The 18,292-nt window shown below is 51.7% G+C and overlaps 4 protein-coding genes and 1 pseudogene across 5 annotated transcripts; 3 read left to right on the forward strand and 2 right to left on the reverse strand.

Moving 5' to 3' along the window:
• Positions 1–213: 213 nt before the first annotated feature.
• On the reverse strand, positions 214–3,409 carry NCL1 (tRNA (cytosine-5-)-methyltransferase ncl1; the record flags this gene model as incomplete). The annotated part of the gene is made up of 3 exons (XM_062910853.1): positions 214–3,005; positions 3,072–3,304; positions 3,392–3,409. The coding sequence occupies 3 exons, from the start codon at positions 3,407–3,409 to the stop codon at positions 596–598; spliced, it is 2,661 nt and encodes an 886-aa protein (XP_062766830.1). The 3' UTR covers positions 214–595.
• A 282-nt stretch (positions 3,410–3,691) lies between these two features.
• Positions 3,692–5,002, forward strand: QC763_0051390 (uncharacterized protein; the record flags this gene model as incomplete). The annotated part of the gene is made up of 2 exons (XM_062905767.1): positions 3,692–4,548; positions 4,748–5,002. The coding sequence occupies exons 1-2, from the start codon at positions 4,513–4,515 to the stop codon at positions 5,000–5,002; spliced, it is 291 nt and encodes a 96-aa protein (XP_062766831.1). The 5' UTR covers positions 3,692–4,512.
• On the reverse strand, positions 4,039–5,733 carry MTG2 (GTPase of the mitochondrial inner membrane that associates with the large ribosomal subunit; the record flags this gene model as incomplete). The annotated part of the gene is made up of 1 exon (XM_062905768.1): positions 4,039–5,733. The coding sequence occupies one exon, from the start codon at positions 5,731–5,733 to the stop codon at positions 4,039–4,041; it is 1,695 nt and encodes a 564-aa protein (XP_062766832.1).
• Positions 5,734–6,009: 276 nt separating this feature from the next.
• QC763_304050 (uncharacterized protein) lies at positions 6,010–9,792 on the forward strand (the record flags this gene model as incomplete). Its single annotated transcript, XM_062910854.1, has 5 exons — positions 6,010–6,272; positions 6,634–7,024; positions 7,054–7,199; positions 7,757–7,957; positions 8,020–9,792. 5 exons carry the CDS (start codon positions 6,010–6,012, stop codon positions 8,597–8,599), a joined length of 1,581 nt encoding a protein of 526 aa, XP_062766833.1. The 3' UTR covers positions 8,600–9,792.
• Positions 9,793–13,190: 3,398 nt separating this feature from the next.
• Positions 13,191–13,356, forward strand: QC763_0051420 (annotated as a pseudogene). The gene has a single exon. The product of its transcript is annotated as a tRNA-OTHER (tRNA).
• The last annotated feature ends 4,936 nt before the right edge of the window (positions 13,357–18,292 follow it).

Genomic DNA, 18,292 nt, shown 5'->3' on the forward strand with positions numbered 1-18,292 from the left:
GTGTTTGTCTGGTTGATGTCACTGCATTTCGTGTTGATTTACAGGAGTTTACAGGAGTCCAGGCCCTTGCATCATCATTTGGTACAATGTGTCGATAGAGTTGAAGCCGTGTAGTTGTGAGACATACTCGTCTCCCGGGTCACTGCGACTCGCACGACATCACAACTTTGCCACTCTCGTTGTCGAAGCAATCGGGACAATTACTCTCTGAGACCGGTTGCCTATCTCCTCTGCTCGTAAAGAGACGACCAGAACATCAATAGAACAAATAATTAATCAGAGATCTCTATTTATTTTGGTTCCCTATTTTGACCCAGACTAAAAAGGAAAAAAATAGTCCCATATAACAGCAACTAAAAACACCGAAAAAAAGAAAAAAAAAGCAAACACCAAAGCCGGCTAGCCATCTATAGCCAGATGCATGACCAAATCCTCTCAATCAGATGTCCTCCTCTTCCTTGATCTTGACGTCAATGCACTCCTCAATTCGCTCCTCCTTGACACCCACCGCAGTCGCAACGACGATGCTTCCACCCTCCTCCTTGATGTCCACAGAGGTCACCTCCTGCTTGTTATCCTCGGAAACCTCCACCTTCTAAGCAGTAGCCTCCTTGACCTCCTCCTTCACCTCCTCAGCAGCAGGCGCATCGGGGACCTCAACGTCCTCCGCCTTCACCTCCTCCTTCTCCTCCTCCCCCTCCTGCTTGACCTCCTCAGCATCCTTCATCTCCTCATCCACCACCTCCCCCTTCTTCTCCTTGAGGTCCTCCTCCGGCAACTGTTTCTTAATCCCCATATTAATAATAGGCGTGGTATCATTATAAATCCGCAACAGCATCGCGCTCCTGTCCTCCTTAGGCAGCATCAGGTTCAGGCTGTGGAAGCTCTTCCACAACGGCAGAGCCATGTGCTCGTTAAAGTCCTCGTCTGTTGGGTCTTCCGGCTCGACTCTGAGAACGCAGCAGCCCAGACCGATATCCCGGACCCTCTCGCCAATCTCCTCCAGCTTCTTGTACTCGTCCCCGGCAATCTTGGGGAACATCTCGATCAAGAGCTTCTTGAGCGTTTCCTTCTTCTTGAGAACGACCACTCTCTCCTCGCCGATGTAGCCGTGAAGAATGGGCATGCCCTCCGACTGAATACGCCATCTGCAGACCTCGGCCGAGGGGGCATCCTGCTTGACAAACATCTTCACACCACCGTGCACAAACTTGACCTGGCGGCCTTCGTTCAGAGACAAAATGTCACGGACAAGGGCAGAGGTGTAGTAGATGGCCTTGGCGGGCTCGCCCATGGCGTTGCGCACCATGTACCGATCGGTGGGGAAGCGATCTGAGATCTTGTAAAACTTGGTGACGTCCTTGATGACCTCGTGATCGGGAGAGAGGTACTTGAACGGCTCCTCGTATGGGCCCATGCCTTGTCTGACCTTGCGATCGGGCACCGCCTCAGTAGTAGTGGCAGGAGTGGCAACAGCGGGGGTGGTCGACTCGGAAGGCTGCTCCTCAGCCTTGACTTCGTCCTCGGGGGCTTCTTCAGTCTTGGTGACCTCAGGCTCGGCCTCCTTGAGCTCCTCAGCCGCGCCGACCTCAGCAGCGACTTCAGGGAGGGGTTCCGGAACAGGAGCAGGGAGCTCCTCGACTGGGGTAATCTCACCCTGGACGGTCTCCTCTTCAACCTTGAGCTTCTTGACGCTGGAGTCATCCTTCTCCTCGTCCTCCTCCTCCAGGGGCCTCTTGGTAGCGCCGCTGGACTGGCCATTAGTCCTGGCCACAGGAGGCTGCTTTCTGTTCTCCTCGGGCTTGGCCTTGAACTCGGCCTTCTTGTGGAGAGCAGTGATGAAGAAGCCACCGGTATCCTGCTGGTGGGGATAGACACGCATGCAGCGGTCGAGAGGGAGGTCAGCACAGTCGCTGCCCTCGGCAGGGGGGAACATGGACTCGACGAGACGGCTGGGAGTGACACCATCCTCGGTGGACTTGGTGTACTCCTCGACCTCCTGCCATGTGTTCCACAAGCGCTCAGACTTGTCCATGATCTGCCACTTCCTCATGCCGGGCTTGCGCTGGAGACCAGGAAGCTCATTGCTGCAGTCGAGGATTTCAATCTTGTCGGGACCGCCGCATCTCTCAATGGCAGCGGCAACAACGGACTCGTTCTCGACGGGGTTCATGGAACAGGTCGAGTAGACGACCCGACCGCCTGGCTTGAGCATCTGCAGGGCACGGACGAGAATGCGGACCTGGGTAAGATGGAGACCCAAAGCGCTGCCGGGGGTCCAGTCCTTCCAGAGATTGACATTCTTGCGAAGGGTGCCGTCACCGGAGCAGGGGACATCGGCAAGAATGCGGTCAAACTTGAGGTAGTTGGGCTTTGTTGGGTTCTCGGGGTTGGGAATTCTGAGGGCAGGATACATGGTGGCGTCGTGGTTGGTGACGATCATGTTGGGCGATGAGAGACGTTTAAGCTGGTGGATAAGCATGTGGCTGCGCTTGTAATCGGCATCGTTGGCGATGAGCATGCCGGTGGCTCTGCCGTCGTCGCTGGGGTCGGCCTCGAGTCTGGCGGCCTCGTCCTCCTGCTTGTCCTCGGACTTGACGGCACCGTTGGCGTCGCCAGAAAAGCCGCTGATGACCTGGCGGATACGGGACTCCTCGCCGCGGTGAATCATCTCGAGAAGCTGAGCAGCCTTGCTACCGGGAGCAGCGCAAAGATCGAGCACAGTCATGCCAGGCTTGAGGTCCATGAGCAGAGGGGGGATCATGGAGACAACCTCCTGTCTGCTAATGTTGCCAACACTGGTCTCGGACACCAAGAAGCGCTGGAACTTGGCGAAGGGAGGGAATTTGCGAACGACGTTCTTGGGGGTGGTCATCATCCAGGCAAGGTCGTCGGGGTACCAAGGCACAACCTTGGGGGCTTCGACAATGACACCGTCGTGGGTGATGCTTGTGATCTCGGGGATGTATCTCGTCTGAAGGAGGCGCTTGACGGCAAGGGCGTGTCTATTGTTTTCATGTTAGTATCAAAGCAACAGTTGAGCTTCAAAAGAAAGTCGGCTGTGTATGTACCCTTTGGAGCCAGCGAAGCGGAAACTGTTAGGAAGCTCCCTCCGGTAAGCGGCCCAGAAGGCAGTCTGCTCGTCCTCGGGCAGGTCCTTCAAGAGGGTGTTGTAGTAGGTCTCGAGCTTCTTGTTCTCCTTGACGACCTCGGGGTATGTCTGGTAGGGACGGTGCCCATCGCGGCCTCCTCCACGGCTACCACCGCGACCTCCGCGACCACCACGGCCGCCGCCTCGTTTGCCCTTGTAAATATTAGCATACTTGGACAGGAAAGATGATGGAGAGGTGGTGAAAAGGAGGGCCGACGTCTGGAAGAAGGGAGCGCATACCCTGTTTCCGCGACCCATAGTCAGTATCTGTCGCAATTGGGGGAGCGTTTGGTTGTCTGGATAGTTGCAATGCGCTCCAATCGCATCAATTCAACTGTTTCCAGTGCACGAAGAAAAAAAAATATGCGGCCGCGCGACTGTCTGAAAGCTTCAATGTGGGGGCGGGGACAATCTAATCTTTTTGGTGGAGTCGCCAGCCAAGGCTCGGTGCCAAGATATTGAAGAACGATCCGAGGATTCCCCATTCAGGGGGCCAGAGTAACGACTTCAACATGCAATTTGCTTATTTTCTCTGTATATTTGATTTTACACTATTATACATGGCGTTCCAGTCCATAGCTAGTTTGGGACAGAACAAAGCTAGCTCAGCCACAGCTATCTCGGAATTTACAAAGAAATACACGCTCGATATTGACTTCGAGACAGAGCCTCGGCCGAACACGGAGATCGATCATGTCTCCTCTCCTCCCCGTCATACTTGTTCACCTACCCAGAACAACCAGGTCCCTGCTTGTATGGCCATGTGTGAGGGCTGGTCTCTGCTGTGCTGCCATAACCCCAGCCGATTGGTAATCGTGGTGCAGCATGATCCGACATGAGTAACCATAGATGTTCATAAGCTATGCGTCTCGAATACCTGGCTAAGTTCACCCATCGAGCAAACCAACTGTCCAATGGATAACCCTGTCTACACCGTGGCCGTTGATGGCGCTGACGGGAATGGCAGCGCAGTCCTTGATCCACGCTCCCTCGACACCACTGGGGTGAGGCTCATCGCCGCGAGTGACAGCGGCAAGATAGTCTCTCAGTTCGGCAAAGTTTTCTTGCGCACCTGGCAGGTCGCCTTTGGTGGCCACCACAAACCATGGCTTGCCTGCGATGTGAAGACCAGCGCCGGCAGTGGTTGTCTTGGCGACACCAGAACTTGTCCAGAAGTCGCTTTGAATAGTCTCTCCGGCCGACGCGCTCCAGTCAATGGCGGCCTCGCGCTCCCGTTGCTGTTCCTCTTCCTCCCTCATCTGTGCATATAAGCCAACCTCGAGCCACAAGGCCTTGAGTGCTTCGACTGCGTTGCCATTTCCAAGATCGATGACAAACGCAAGCACGCCAGCCCGCTCAACATGACGCAGGAAAGCAATTCCAAGTCCCCTGTCCAAGTGAGCTCCCTCAATTAACCCGGGAATATCGGCGATGGTGAACTTGGTTCGCTGTTGAAGTTCCGGTTCGGCGGGTTCGGCCCAAGGGTCGTCCGATACGTCTTCTGCAGTTACTTTGAAACTTTTCACCACCGGTCGACCCTTGTTGTTATCGAGGACAACTGTGCCGATGTTTGGCTGAAGCGTCGTGAAAGCCCAGTTCCCCACGCGAGCGCGACTGTTGGTGACGGCGCGCAAGAGAGTGCTCTTTCCGGCGTTTGGCAATCCTACCAAGCCGACATCTGCCAATAACTTGAGTTCCATCTCGATTTCCATCGTCATGGCATTCTCACCCCGCGTCGCAAACATGGGCTTGCGCAGGTTCTTGGACACGAAATGTGGGTTCCCAAGTCCACCAAGGCCTCCTGCTGCCAAGAGAATGGGACGAGGTGTCGGTCGAGAGAGGTCCAGATAGACAGGTGCCTTTGGTTGTTTCAGAAGCCGATCGCGAATTGGCAGATCAGGTAGCTCAACCCGTTTGCGTTCCGAAGATGACATGCCGGGATACAGAATCCATTTCTTCCTATCCGGGTCTTCAATCGGCTCTCCATCCTCATCCATCTCCACTGCAACAGGCTCCCGCCTTCTTTTCCGGCGCTTCTTGGTCAAATATTCCTCCACAGCTTCTGGGTCGTCACGGGAGATCTCTCGAACGACGGTGCCGACTGGAACGCTGAGAATCACGTCCTCTCCACGCTGACCGCCTTTTGCGCTTCCCTGACCACTCTTGCCCCTCCCAGCGCGCGCAAATTTTCTCCGCGCCAACTTGTGTAGTGATGTTTCGCTGTGCACTGCTTGGATGTAGATACTCCCGCCATGTCCTCCATCACCACCATTGGGAGGCCCGTCCGCCATATATGCCTCGCGCAAGAATGAAATACAGCCATGTCCGCCGGGTCCAGCATGAAGAGTCAGTTTGGCCTTGTCGGCAAAGTTGGGCATCGAGTAGTCGTCGGGAGAGGGGTTCAGACGAGTCGTCGCATATTCAATGTCGTCCTGTGCGGGTGCTGAGGGGTCAGTGCTTGCGTGTCGCCTGCCATGGACGGCCAGGTTGAAGCGCGAAATGTGGCTTCCATTAGGCCCAAATATCGATGGGTAAAGAAAGGGAAGAAACACCCGCGGGCCTCGAGAGCCCCGACAGGCCATTGTGAGAGAAATGAGAGACAAAAATGGTAGAAGATGTTGCTGCTGTTTGTCCCCTGTTCAGATAATTTTGAACAGGGGTCCTTGGGGGTGGACCGATAAGATAGCGATGGAGTTACCCCATGGTGTGCTAGACAAGCAACCCCTGTCCGGCAGTGGCTGTTGTCACCCGCCACAGCACGTACCACCTGGGGCTTGAAGCCGAGCGTGGGAGCGGCTTTCTGCGTCCTTTTCGACTCCAACGGTCAAACGTCCAACGTCGATGTTGAATGTAAAGATATGAGATATATCCAATGCCTCACTTCTTTGGTCAATTGCCTTCCACATGACGTCTACTTATACTCTCTCGTCAAAGAGAGACGCGCTCAAGGCCCTTGTCCCCTCCCCGCGTCGTGTTCCAGTCTGTCATGCGGGTGCTCGTCTTTTGGCGTCACGCTGGGCTGGGCTTTCATTTGCTGGACCCGAGCCTGCATTACTGCATCTGCGTCGACGGCTGGCCCCTCCCCGTTGGCAGCATCAAACATGCGGTCAGCATCCGAGACGTGGGTAGTATAGTGCCCCAGAAGTGTCGTTCGTTCGTTCTGCTCAGTTGAGCCATTCCCAGTCCCTAGGCTTTGAAGCGTTTTCCAGCCTCTCGTACCCCGTCTTTTGCCCGCCAATCTCGTCGTTGAGCCGCCATTGACCCCCCATGCAGCCGGGCGAGACAGGAGACACCACCACCGAGCACCGTCTTCGCCGCCCGTTTGCTTTTTTTCTTATTAATATTGGATTTTATTTTTCTGTTTTGTGGCATCTCCCCAGATTGTCCTACAAGACACACGAGTTCTTCTTGGACTTGAATCTTCCTTCAAGTCTCTACTGGCCACCTCAATAATACATAACAAATACCGCCGGATCACCCAGTGGTCATTCGGGAAGCGATCTCTCCATATTCCCTCGTCCCGGCTCCACCACCTCCGCTTCACCCCTCTCCTCATCCCCTCGTCCCCTCGTCCGCTCTCTCGCCGTTGTACATCTTGTCACCCCCTCTTTTGCCCCCAGCAGCGTTTTCTGCTGCTACCACTCGAGCCACTCTGCTTCTCTTACTATACTCCGTCTCGGTATCGTGATTAACAAACGGGAACAAGTCAGCCACGCTACTCTGTGCTGGTCCCGCTTCTTTGCGATCATCGCGTGTCGGGATTGGGCTGAACAGGCATTGGGCATCTGCAAGAGCTGCAGACGACTTGCTGCCATACGCCCGCATTCGAGCCACGACACAGATTCCAGACTAAACGTGGTTAAGCCCGCCTTGGTTTGTGTGTGAGCGAGCCAGCGATCCAGCCCTCGCCCAACTCCATCTTCTCCTGCTGCTGCAACCTCGGCCACAATCCACCAAAGAGAGCCTCTCCTCTCTGCCTCCCCTTCTCCCAAACACGAACGACGTGGTTCTGTCCGTCACTGAGCACCCAGGAAAGGTCCCCCAGAATGTGAGTTCTCCGTACAGTCCAGTCCGTACACGCCGTCCAGTCCAGCTCAGCTCACACGCAGATACCCAGACGCTCACGACGCACCATCTATCTGCTTGCTGCAGCTTGAGCATTCGTGGACTGCTTGTTGCTTGCTGCTTGCAGTCAGTCTATTCCCATCGCCGCCCGCCCCGAGTGTGTGTGAGCGTCCTCCTCTCTCCAGGTCAGTTGTTGTTCACCCAGTCTCTCGTCCATTCACGCCCTCTTTGTCCCCTGGCCCCCCTCTCCCAACCTGAGCCTCATCGCTGCCCGTCAGGTGCTGCGTGTTCCTTATCTTCTGGACTGGAAACATCTCCCCGCCCGGCTGATCTTCTCTCCCATCTTCTCCATATCATCTCTTGTTATTCTGGGCAGGACCCCAGAGCACAGCTGTTTCATGACCATAGATCATGAGACTGTGTACTTTTGTGTATCATCACCTTGACTTGAAAGCCTCAGACGGGCACCTTCCCCATGAACCACCAACCACCACCACACCGAGACATTTCCAACGGTCAAGCACTAAACATGTATTCCAGAGACTACAATTACAACAACAACAACAACAACACCTCCCCCAACACCAAATCCTCCCGCAAAGGGGTGATCAGGATGGATCCCGATTGTGCCATTTGCCACGCCCCGGCTTCTCACGCCTGCGAGTGTGAGGCCAAGGGTCTGGAGGTGGCGGTCCGGCAAGCCGAGGCCCGTATGATGCAGTCTATCTACAATGACATCAGGTCAGTATCCCCTATCTTATCACTATCAAAGGTCTTCATAGATATACTAACACTCATGGTAGATCATGGGTTCGCGCACACGCACAGGACTATATCCTCGAGTACTTCCGACTGTTGACAGAGCGACGCAAGGCGACACATGCCCAACACTTGGAACGCATCACTGCTCATGCCTACCACTACTACCACGCTCCACCGCATCCCAATGAGATCGCGGCCGCGCAACAGGCGCTCAAAAGGGGTATCGATGAGGACTGGCAAGCATCGGTTCAACGCTATCCCGAGGTACTCGAGTACTTCTACAGCTTGGTTGAACTGACCCTTCCCGACGATAACGAGCCTGCTGTCAAGGATCCGCCCCTCAGCGCCCTCCAAGGGTCTCGCAAAGCAGCTCGACGAAACACTGGACCAGGGACTGCTGTGAGCGGCCCTAGCCTCGCAGCCCCCCCTCCTCATCTCCATGAGAGAGAGCCTCTGCCACTTCCTCGAGGCCGGACCCCGCCACCACTTGAGCCCTTGCGCGAGAGAAGAACGCCTGCGCCACCAGGAGGAGGAAGAAGGCAGTCTTACAGAGGCCCTCCACCCGGACCCCCACCCCCGCCCGCTTCTGCTTACTTCCCACCGCAGTATGGGCCAATGTAAGCGATCATCAGAACTAGATCGCTAGCATTAAACTCCTGGGGAGTTCCTGTCACGGCGGTAGCGACCTGGGCTCGCTCTTTTGCATCATCATCATCTCCTTTGTGACCGCGCTCGAGACGTTTTATCACCCAACACACCCGCTCCACCTTCAAGACGCCAACGAGACCACGAGAGCATCATGTCCCCGGATTTCTTTTCCCATGGTTATGATTTTCTTCCCACGGTTTACGATTTCTGCATAGCCTCGGTTGTGGTTTTTTTCGATGGCATCTTTTTTGATTTACTCACGTTTTGGACAACTTCAGTGTTCCTCCGATACTCACGACAGTCATAGACATTGTTTGTGTCTCTTGAGAGTTGAACATCATTTTGGACAACAACAACGAAGGAGGAGGAGCTTTACACATCGATATTTTTTATGTTTCTTTTTTTTAAGCTTTGATGTTATGGCGAACCGGTTCAAACAGTACGGATTATTGTCGGGATATCTCATGCTGAACTTTTTTGTCACCTTTCGCTCACCTCTCCACAACTTTTTTGGGGCGTTCTTTTTTTCCTGCTGTTCGGAGGCTATTTTTGTGTACCGCGCTTTTGCTGACTTAATATCGCTTGAACCGACACCCCCTCTCCGTTCTTCGACTGAGTTGATAACACATGGGGAAAGGGAAGAAAACCTGCATTTACCACGAGAGAGAGAGGATAACGGCGGATGTCTGAATGATGGATGGGGGAACGTTTTTGGATTACCTTATTGATACCGACATATGAGATTGTTTGTGTTTTGAAAAAGAAAAATTGGGACAGAAATGGAGAGATTGTGGAGGAGATATCATGGTTTTTTTTGTTATGATGGATGGGATGAGATTTTCTCTAGTACATTTTGTTGAGTTATGTTATCTTTCGACGGGGAGGCAAAGGGGAGCTGGAGGGCTTGATTAACATCGGCTCTTGGTTCTCCCAGACGGTGAAGGGGTAGGGCATCCGCCAGGAAAGTCGTCATCGATGTTGATTGACTCTGGCTGGAAGATTAGACCTTGGTACCGCCGTCGTTCTTTGACCTACCCTGGAGGAGAAGGTCTGTGTACATACGGACGATAAAAAAAACATTAGGAAATTGAGATTATCGGATCTCTGTATTGTTTCTCTTGCTGCCTGTGCTGTTATCGTTGCCGTGATGCCTGTACTTGTGCCACTGTCACCGTCGACACCGTTACCTAACCGACAACGGATCAGAATATCACTTCTCCAACGCAGACCGACCGTCGATCAAGATCCACAAACGGTAGCAACCCGATCTCCCCGTTTAACAAGATCTACTAAAGCCCACAAGTATCATCACTTGTCAAACTAAGATGATCCAACCGGAAAAGCTTGATTGACAAGCTAGGGCCCAGGGAACCGGAAGCTGTCGTGTGTTCCATCAGTTCTCACGACAGCATCACTTACACACTCAATCTATTGTCTTCCCGTTCAATCATCAAACCCTGGCCAAAAATAAACAGCCGGAAACAAAACCAACCCTGATCTGTAAAGCCCAAGAATAGAAATTAACTACCTTCTTCCCCCCAGTTCAACGGTGCCCAACCCTCTCTCCTCCCCGCCCCCTCGCTGCCTTATTCGTTCGTTCCTCTTACCTCCTTTAAGAAACCGGTCAACCTCCTGGCTCGGAAAGCTTCCACGTCCGCGCGCTAACAACGGATAGAAAATGGGTTACATGCACGTCATGTTTCGGGTGGTGTGATGGGAGGTAACGTGGAGATGATCATACCTATCTGGACGACTGTTATGGATGGGACGGCTGCTTATAAACAAGAATCCTCCACCTCCTTCGAGCACCATCCACGTTTTCCTTCTAGCGTCTTCTTGCATAGGCTTCTTCCAAGAATACCATCCTCATTCCTCATCTTTGCTTTGCTGTGCACTGCTTACCATTGAGGACGTGAGACTTGGTCTTTTTTTCTGAGGTGATACGAAAGGACAACGCAATGCCTAGTTGAGCGTTATGGGATAGTACTGTATGAAAAGAGGGGAGGAGAGGGCTTTGAGTGGCTCGGTGCCCGACCAGATGGGGGGTTCTAGGGGGGGAAGTCTGGCATATGATTTCAGTCCAGCTTTTCAGGATCGGGCCGGGGATCGGACTGGAGAGAGTGGACGATATCCGAGGACGGGTTCGGACATCGTGTCTAATCTTCAAAGTTCTCATCATCTACCTTGGTTTGGCTTGTTTAGTTGCAGGTGAGAGGATCGAGGGGAGCACTCCGTCCGGAACATCTTAACGTGGTATTACAGAAGGTAGGTAGTTTGAGCTTTAACGTATCATCAACTGCTATACCAGTCGTGGATTTCAAGAAACACAACCGACGCCGAGCCCCTCTCTCTGCCCTATCTCATCTACCTCGATCAGTTCGTTCCCTCTTCCCTCACCCCCTTTCAACGCTCCTTCCCCGACCGCGCCACTACAACCCAGCGACTTCTCTCCTTCCTCGGTAATCACAGCTCCTTCCTTGCAAACCTTGTACCACCTTTCCGAACCACTTCCCAACAACAACATCAATTAACTGCTACTACGGTGGCAGTCCTAACAACCTTGGAGACCCAGGTTCGAATCCTGGTGCGAGGAAATATTTTTTGCTTTTTGTTCTCATTTGGTCGGTAGCTATCTGTTCTTGCAGACAGAGGTGGACGTGAGAGGAAGGAGAGAATGCTGATTTTTGGGCCCCTGGAAGTTTCTCGGGATTTGCTGCCGCAGGCGTGAGCTTTTTCTCGCTGGGTGGATATCACTCCTTTTTGAGAACTGTATGAGATGTGACGGAGGATGGTCTCTTCATTGGTGTTATCCTGCCTCTTGATATTCGACTTTTATAGTTTTCTCTGGTTGTTTATCCGGTGATTCTGTCGTGTCCTGTGTGCCAAAATTGTTGGTCAACAACTACCACTCCTTGCCGGCACATGTCCTTGATTTCGCAGCAGTCACCGTTGTCGGTTTGTATGCCCTAAGAGCAACAATGTGCCATGGCAAATCAATGGCGTTCTCCTGTTCTGGAAAGTTCGGCCTCACACTTCCTCCGCTCAGCTCCCACCTGTCCTTCCGCTCCTTCGCCTCCCCGACTGCCTTCCCCCACATGGATCTCTTGTCTAAGAAACCGCCCCCCTCCCGCTCCCTTAATATACCTCCGGACAACACATTAATCTTTCGCTTCTTTGACAACACATGTCGTGATGTGGGATGTCATCTTTTGCCTGATGTTGTTGGGCACAGTGTACTGTTTTGGACCTATGTGTTCTTGTAATTAGGATATGATAGCTCAGCACTTGATCTTTCTCTACGTGACATCGGACCTTGGATCACTCTTCCCTTGAAATAGCATCCATAACGGCAGCCTGATCTTCAAGAGCTCCATGCCTGAACGAGCACGCCATCGACACCTTCCCTGAGTAACCACCAAAGTGAGCTCCTGCCTGTTCCCTGGGTACTACGCCCCCGAATACCTTCCCCTCTACCGCACACATCCCCTGGCCTTCCCCAGGATACACCAATCTCCTTTCTGTCTCACCTTCCATCAAAGCAGAACAAAAACCAGTCGGTGTGGTGTGGTGGTTAGCATCTCATGAGGTAGGGCCGTTCGAATTAGTTGCTTGCAGCTGTGTTGTATTCCTATCCTGCTTCATGGGGGCCCGGGTTCGATTCTTGGCACGGGCAGACATTGAACTTTTGCTTCCTTTTGCTTGTGGCTATCTTTGGGTGTATGGGTTAGACCGTGGTTGATGCTTTTTGAGGGAAGAGAGAGGCTTGAAGTTACACACCGTCGTCTGTTGTGACTGACTCCATCTTCCTACCCGGCCCCTAGGTAGTTACGTCTCTCTACACACCCACCCTCACCTCACCACTCTTCCCTCCAGCATCACCTCCCCCTTCCTCCTATCACATCAACCCATCGGCTTTCCCACTTCCCATCAGAGAGAGATCAAATCGTCAGCCTGTGTGGTGTATTGGTTTTCATTCCATGAGGAGGTAACTTGAAGCGGGTTGTGGGATTTATCGAGTGTTGGATTACTTAGCTCCCTACCTCATAGGGCTCAGGCTCGATTCCTGGCGCGGGCACAGCAGCAGGAGTTGATCATGTTTTGCTGTTCTTGGGTTTTGCTTTTCTTGTTGCTGTTTGAGTATGCTTTTTGGCTTGTGCAATCTTGACATACTGCTACTGGATGGGGGGATGTAAAGATCGCGGTGGTGGATGTTGCGGAGGAAGTTGAGAGGTGAGGGTGAACTGTAGATAGCCTTTTTTGGTCAGGTAGATAGGGGGTAATGACATTCTCGATGGTGTCTTTCTCGGCGCTTGTGCGGATGGCCGGCTTTGAACAAGCATACATACAACCTCTCTACATTTACCCCTTCATACCTTTGATGTCCAGAAATCCCCAACGAGCCACCATCTCAGCCAACCCTCCCTGTCCCTCCTCTCCTCCCTCCTACCCCCAGGCTCCTTCCCCTTTTCAACTCTCCCCTCCGTCACCACCCCCTCCTTCCTCCAGGCAGGGACCTACCTACATCATCCCCATCTCTTACACACTTGCCAACAGAAGATCAAAAGCCCGTGTGGTGTAGTGGCTGCATTCCATGAGGTGGGAATTTATATAGGCGTTCCGGATCAGCGTCCAGCGTCCACCGTTCGAATTACATGAAACCTATAAAGAAAGAAAAAAATGATCCAAGCTTCCTATCTCATGGGGCCCAGGTTCGACCCCTGGTGCGGGCATACTTAGTAGGCCAATCTTTTGCTTTTTGGGGAGTTGATTTTGGTGATGATGTCGAGGGGTTGGTTAGATTGGGGATTGGTGGGGGAAAAGGGGGTAGGAAAGGGGTTGGTGTTGAGATTTACCAATAACAATAACGCAACGAATTCTTAACCAATCCAAAATAAAAAGACATTTTTTAGGGCAAAGTACGGTGCCTGGAAGATGTTTTCGTGAAGATTGAATAGGCACCTAACGTTGGTACAAATGGTAGTTGGCGTTGATGTAGTGAGGTACTTTTCCAGCTATAATTCCAGTCACCTGAATTTCAAGTGTCGTATACATATAAATTGAAAGAGATTATGCAGTATTTCAAGCTATACGTTACAAGGTTACCTGGGTAGGAATGTTTGGGGTTGGTAAGTTCCGTACATGTCTAGTGTACTCTTCCTTCCTCACATCACAGTCTGAACGGCCGGCAAGACTATTATGTGCCTCTGTAATGGTCATTATGAGTGATTCAAGCCCTGTGATGTATGGTGTTTCCTCCCATTTAATCGCGCATGGATTGCTCTTCAGATAGTCCAACTCTTGCTCCAGAATTATGACACCACCGGGTGGATGAGATGCGATGTCCCAATGACCGTATTCGAGTGCCATTCCCAGTGGCGATTGAAAAGAGCCACCGTCTCCGAACACCCAGAGAGTCAGGTTCAACCTGCGCGAAGCCACAGCTTCATGTTTGATGAATAGTTTCAACAACTTCCGTATGCGAGTTGTAGACAGCGAGAGCAGGCGGGGTATAGGTTAACCCTTTGTGAGCTACGTCTTGAAGGACGGGCCCCGGTACTGATGCCGAATGTAGGTCAGTTTGGACCTGGCTCAAAAGTTTCTGAACAGTTTCGAGGTGACCCAAGGCAGCAGCCGCACCTAAAGGAGTCCAGCTTGAGCCGTACTTAGGATCATCGACTTGAATGTTTGGATTCGCTTCGTGTGCTTGATAGAGTGCCCTGGGCAAAACCTCATTGTCGCTACCTCGCTCTATAATTGAATCGGTGAGATCTGGATATCCCCCTGCAGCTACCCATTCGAGTGCGCTGCTTGCTGGAACACGGGACTCCAACTCATGATGTTTGAGCATCTGAGTTATAGTATCGTATAGAAGTGAAAGTGACCTCCAAAACTCTGTGGCTAGAAAATAATATCGAGACATGGGCTCGAGAGCGAAGAATCTAGGATCAAGAATTGCTTGCAGAGCTTCCCAGTGCTTGCCGTCAACCAGGATCTGTAAAGGCGATATGCCATCTGCACCTCGCATCATCACAGCATTTATAAGTGGTTGAGCTGGGGAATCCTTGCCGGTGAATGTCGAATCCATGAACGTGTAAGAAAAACTTGGTATTTACCTTCTGCCCAGCGACATGGAGTGCAGTATCTCTAGGTTGATGTTCAGTGGATGGTAGTAATGAAAGGCTGAACCATTCGTGTGGGAAGGCAAAACTCCCAATACGCGGCGTTGTCCAACCTTAAGGCGCCGGCAAGGTCAGGAGACATCCTGTACCAGTGATCCTCGTGCTCTTTGTTAGGTTCCCAGATAATTATCCCATCAAGTGCTGCTCGGCACGTCAGATCGAACCATCCTCTCAACACTGCCTCAGGCACCTGGCCAACCACGTGTCCAACCGTGAACTTGGACTCATACATGGGCGCCATGTTGTATGCCCTCTTGTTTCTTGCCTCGTAATTGTTGTCAATCCAGACTCGAACTACAAGCATGGCCATATTGGGGTCCTCCATAAGAATCCAATAGAGAGGCATGGCTCGCTCAAGCCGAGCGGCCGTTGTATCTGCTCCGGAAGCAAGAAGAATTCTGGTAGTATCTTGATCCCTCATCAGAAAAGCCCATGACAACGCGGTACACCCGTATTTGTCCTTGTCATTTATGGTAGTTTTGGCTTCTTCATACGCAAATAACGTGGGGACCGCATGACATCGGTTTAGATGTCGGACCGTCCATGGCATCATCAAGTGCAGTCCGTCCAGACTTGTCTTTGGCAGTAATGTTGATGCCACCGTTGCACAAGGTCTCCACTACTTCCACAGATCCAGATAGCGCTGCCAGATGTAGAGCTGTCTTCCCATGATTGTCAACCAGGTTGATGGGCAATCCCCGTTGCTCCAGAAGCAATTTGACAACTCTCTTGTGTGGGAATTAAATGCAGCCACCTGAGTGGCGGCCATTCCCGTCTGGTCTTTGCTGTTGATGTCGGTGTGTTCAAGGTCCTTCATGACTCGTTCGACATTGCCGTCGGCGGCTGAAGTCTGCAAACTCTTTTTGGCCCTTTTCGGCACTCTGGGTAATCTGTAACGTGCGATAATGAAAGAGGATTTGAACGAGGCTGGGAGAATGGGCATGGTGCTCGAGGTTTGTGTAATACCTAAGATAGGCAAGTGCCAGGTAGCCAAAAGTGAATCCCTACCTTTTTTATCGAACAGTCTGGAGGAATGGGAGTAATGATAATGTCTGGCGAGTATACTAACTTGAGGGCGAGACAGGGAGACATCGAGGACGATAAGTAGGTGCTCTGTCAGATAGGTAGAAGGTGGTTGAGCTAGTAATAACAGGCTTGGCCCTCAACCACCAAGCCACATCGATTGCTGGGCATCAATCATTCTTACGCCAGCCGCTCATGCATGATAGGCCCTCTCGAAGTATGAGACTTTGATCAGGCTAGAATATTATCGGAATCACGGCTGAATAGCTACCTATTCAGCTGGGCACAGCCATCTCTCCCTCATCACCCATGCTGATCCGCCTTTCGAGCCAAACTGGTTGAATGATCTATACACAGAGCCTGCGTTTGGAGCATCATCGTATCTTTGACCAATACTACCCTCTCGCGAATAATGGAACAGGTCGGTTGGCAACTAAATTTTAACCGCCGCGGAGCATTCGACATCATTCAGAGCTGTGCCATCACAGTCTTCGCCTGTACCTGGATTGTTCAACATCTACATGTCCCTGGACATAACGTATGGTGGCGTCATCATTAGAGAGCTCACAAGCTTTCGAGGCTGCCTCGGACGCTTCTCAAAATGACACGAGAACTTTCACGCCTGTACTCGGCAGCCACCTGGCGCACAATCTTGATCAATTCAAAAAACTTCAGGTCAGCGAGGATGATATTAAAGACAAGGGCAAGTCGGACAACTTTGCCAAGGCGGTTGCCATGCTGCAGGTTCTGCAACTTGTACTCTCTCTTATTGCGCGCCATTTTCGGGGGCTCCCATTTGCGCAGCTGGAAACACTGACCCTGGCGATTGCTATCTGTGGTGTTGGCACTTGGATCGCGTATTGGTGCAAACCTAGGGCTGTCTCAGTACCTATCAAGCTTGTACTTCGCCCAGCCTCAGACGATGAGGGGGCAGTTAGAAGTCTAGAGGGGCCTTCCAGGGGAAATGAATCGGGGAGGGAGAGTGCTGTCCAGAAGAAGCATGTGGATTCCGGTATCAAGTCGAGAGGGGGGCCCTTCTGGTACGTGGAATGGCGTACAGGTCAACGGGGATCAACAGGATTCCACCGAGGACCAAATTAGGGACGACAAAACCCGTGAATCGAAGCAGGAGACTGGCTATCCCGAGTTCGATCCGGACTAAAGGTGTTTGAAAGCTTTTGGGGTGTTCTGACCGGTATTCGGGAGGAGGAAACTAGGGGGTTGCCTGAGCGAGTGCCAAATGACAGCGTGGCAGCCCGCTCGTTAGCTGTTGGAGAAACACACAGTCTTACAAACGTCTTGGCTTTTACTTCAGGCCGTGTTTGGTAGCTTGCTTCTGCCCTGGTAAAGACGAGAGTACCACGGTCCGCGACTTGAGGCTTGAAACAATCCCGAATTATATCCAGATCATGGCCAAATTTCAGGAGGGAAATTCGACCTCAATACGCGCTACAGTTCGAAACCCTGGCGGATCTTGTGAAAGGTAAGGTAACAAGGAAAATGGTCGAGAAAGCAGCCAGGACCAATGTCTACCCTAGAAATATGATGCACGGTGCGGTTAACCTATCTATTTTTTTATTATTTCACTGCTATTGTTTACTGCGTTGCACGGTTGGTGGTTGTTGGTGTAGGGTTGTCAAGCTTACGATCTATGCCGGACGGCGTCCATGTGACAACCTGGACAAAGTATATTCCCTCAACCTTTTAGATGAATGACTTGGGTTTTAGAGAAGGAAAAAGGTGACTCGAAGGGTCGAGTGTGGGTGTATAGAGCATGGAACTCTTTTTTCTGTTTCTCCTCGGTTCAGGTAGATGAGCTTCTAGCCAATACTTCAACTCCGTCAAACAATAGAATACTGCTATTCGGGGCCAGTTGAACCTTGTTCGCCCTACTTATCCAAGCTGATGGACTATTCTATGACCTCGTGCAAGTGCCAAATGGTACACTATACTCTACAGAGATTTCGTATCTGAAGATAAACCACCAGTCCTTGTAGAATTGCGAATAGGATAGCAACAACTCAATATCCAACACCACCATAATTCTCTTATTTCGCCCACATTGCTCATAACAACAAATCCCACAACAAAGAACCATGAGCTTCTCTTTAGATACTGGTCTAATTGAGACATAGATGGGTCATTACCATACCCAGCATCCCCAAACTCACCCTAAAAACCTATTCATACTTCCCAATACCTCTAGAATATCTTCCGGCATTATCTATTTGTTTCCTACCCCCCGTCAAATTCTGTTCCTCCTTCTCGGCCCACCCCTTCTCCCCTACTATGCACACTTCTTTCTTCATTCCCCCCATTCTACAGCTGGTTCGCCAGATATATAACCCCCTCCTCCCATCCCCGTTTTAATAAGAAGAAAATAAGCATAACTTCCACATAATGTAATGGTCTGATATCTCAGGGGTTTCCCCAACAACTTCTGATCTCTATCAGACCCAAGTTC

The sequence above is a fragment of the Podospora pseudopauciseta genome, chromosome 3 (genome assembly GCF_035222475.1).
Source record: "Podospora pseudopauciseta strain CBS 411.78 chromosome 3, whole genome shotgun sequence".
Taxonomy (NCBI): domain Eukaryota; kingdom Fungi; phylum Ascomycota; class Sordariomycetes; order Sordariales; family Podosporaceae; genus Podospora; species Podospora pseudopauciseta.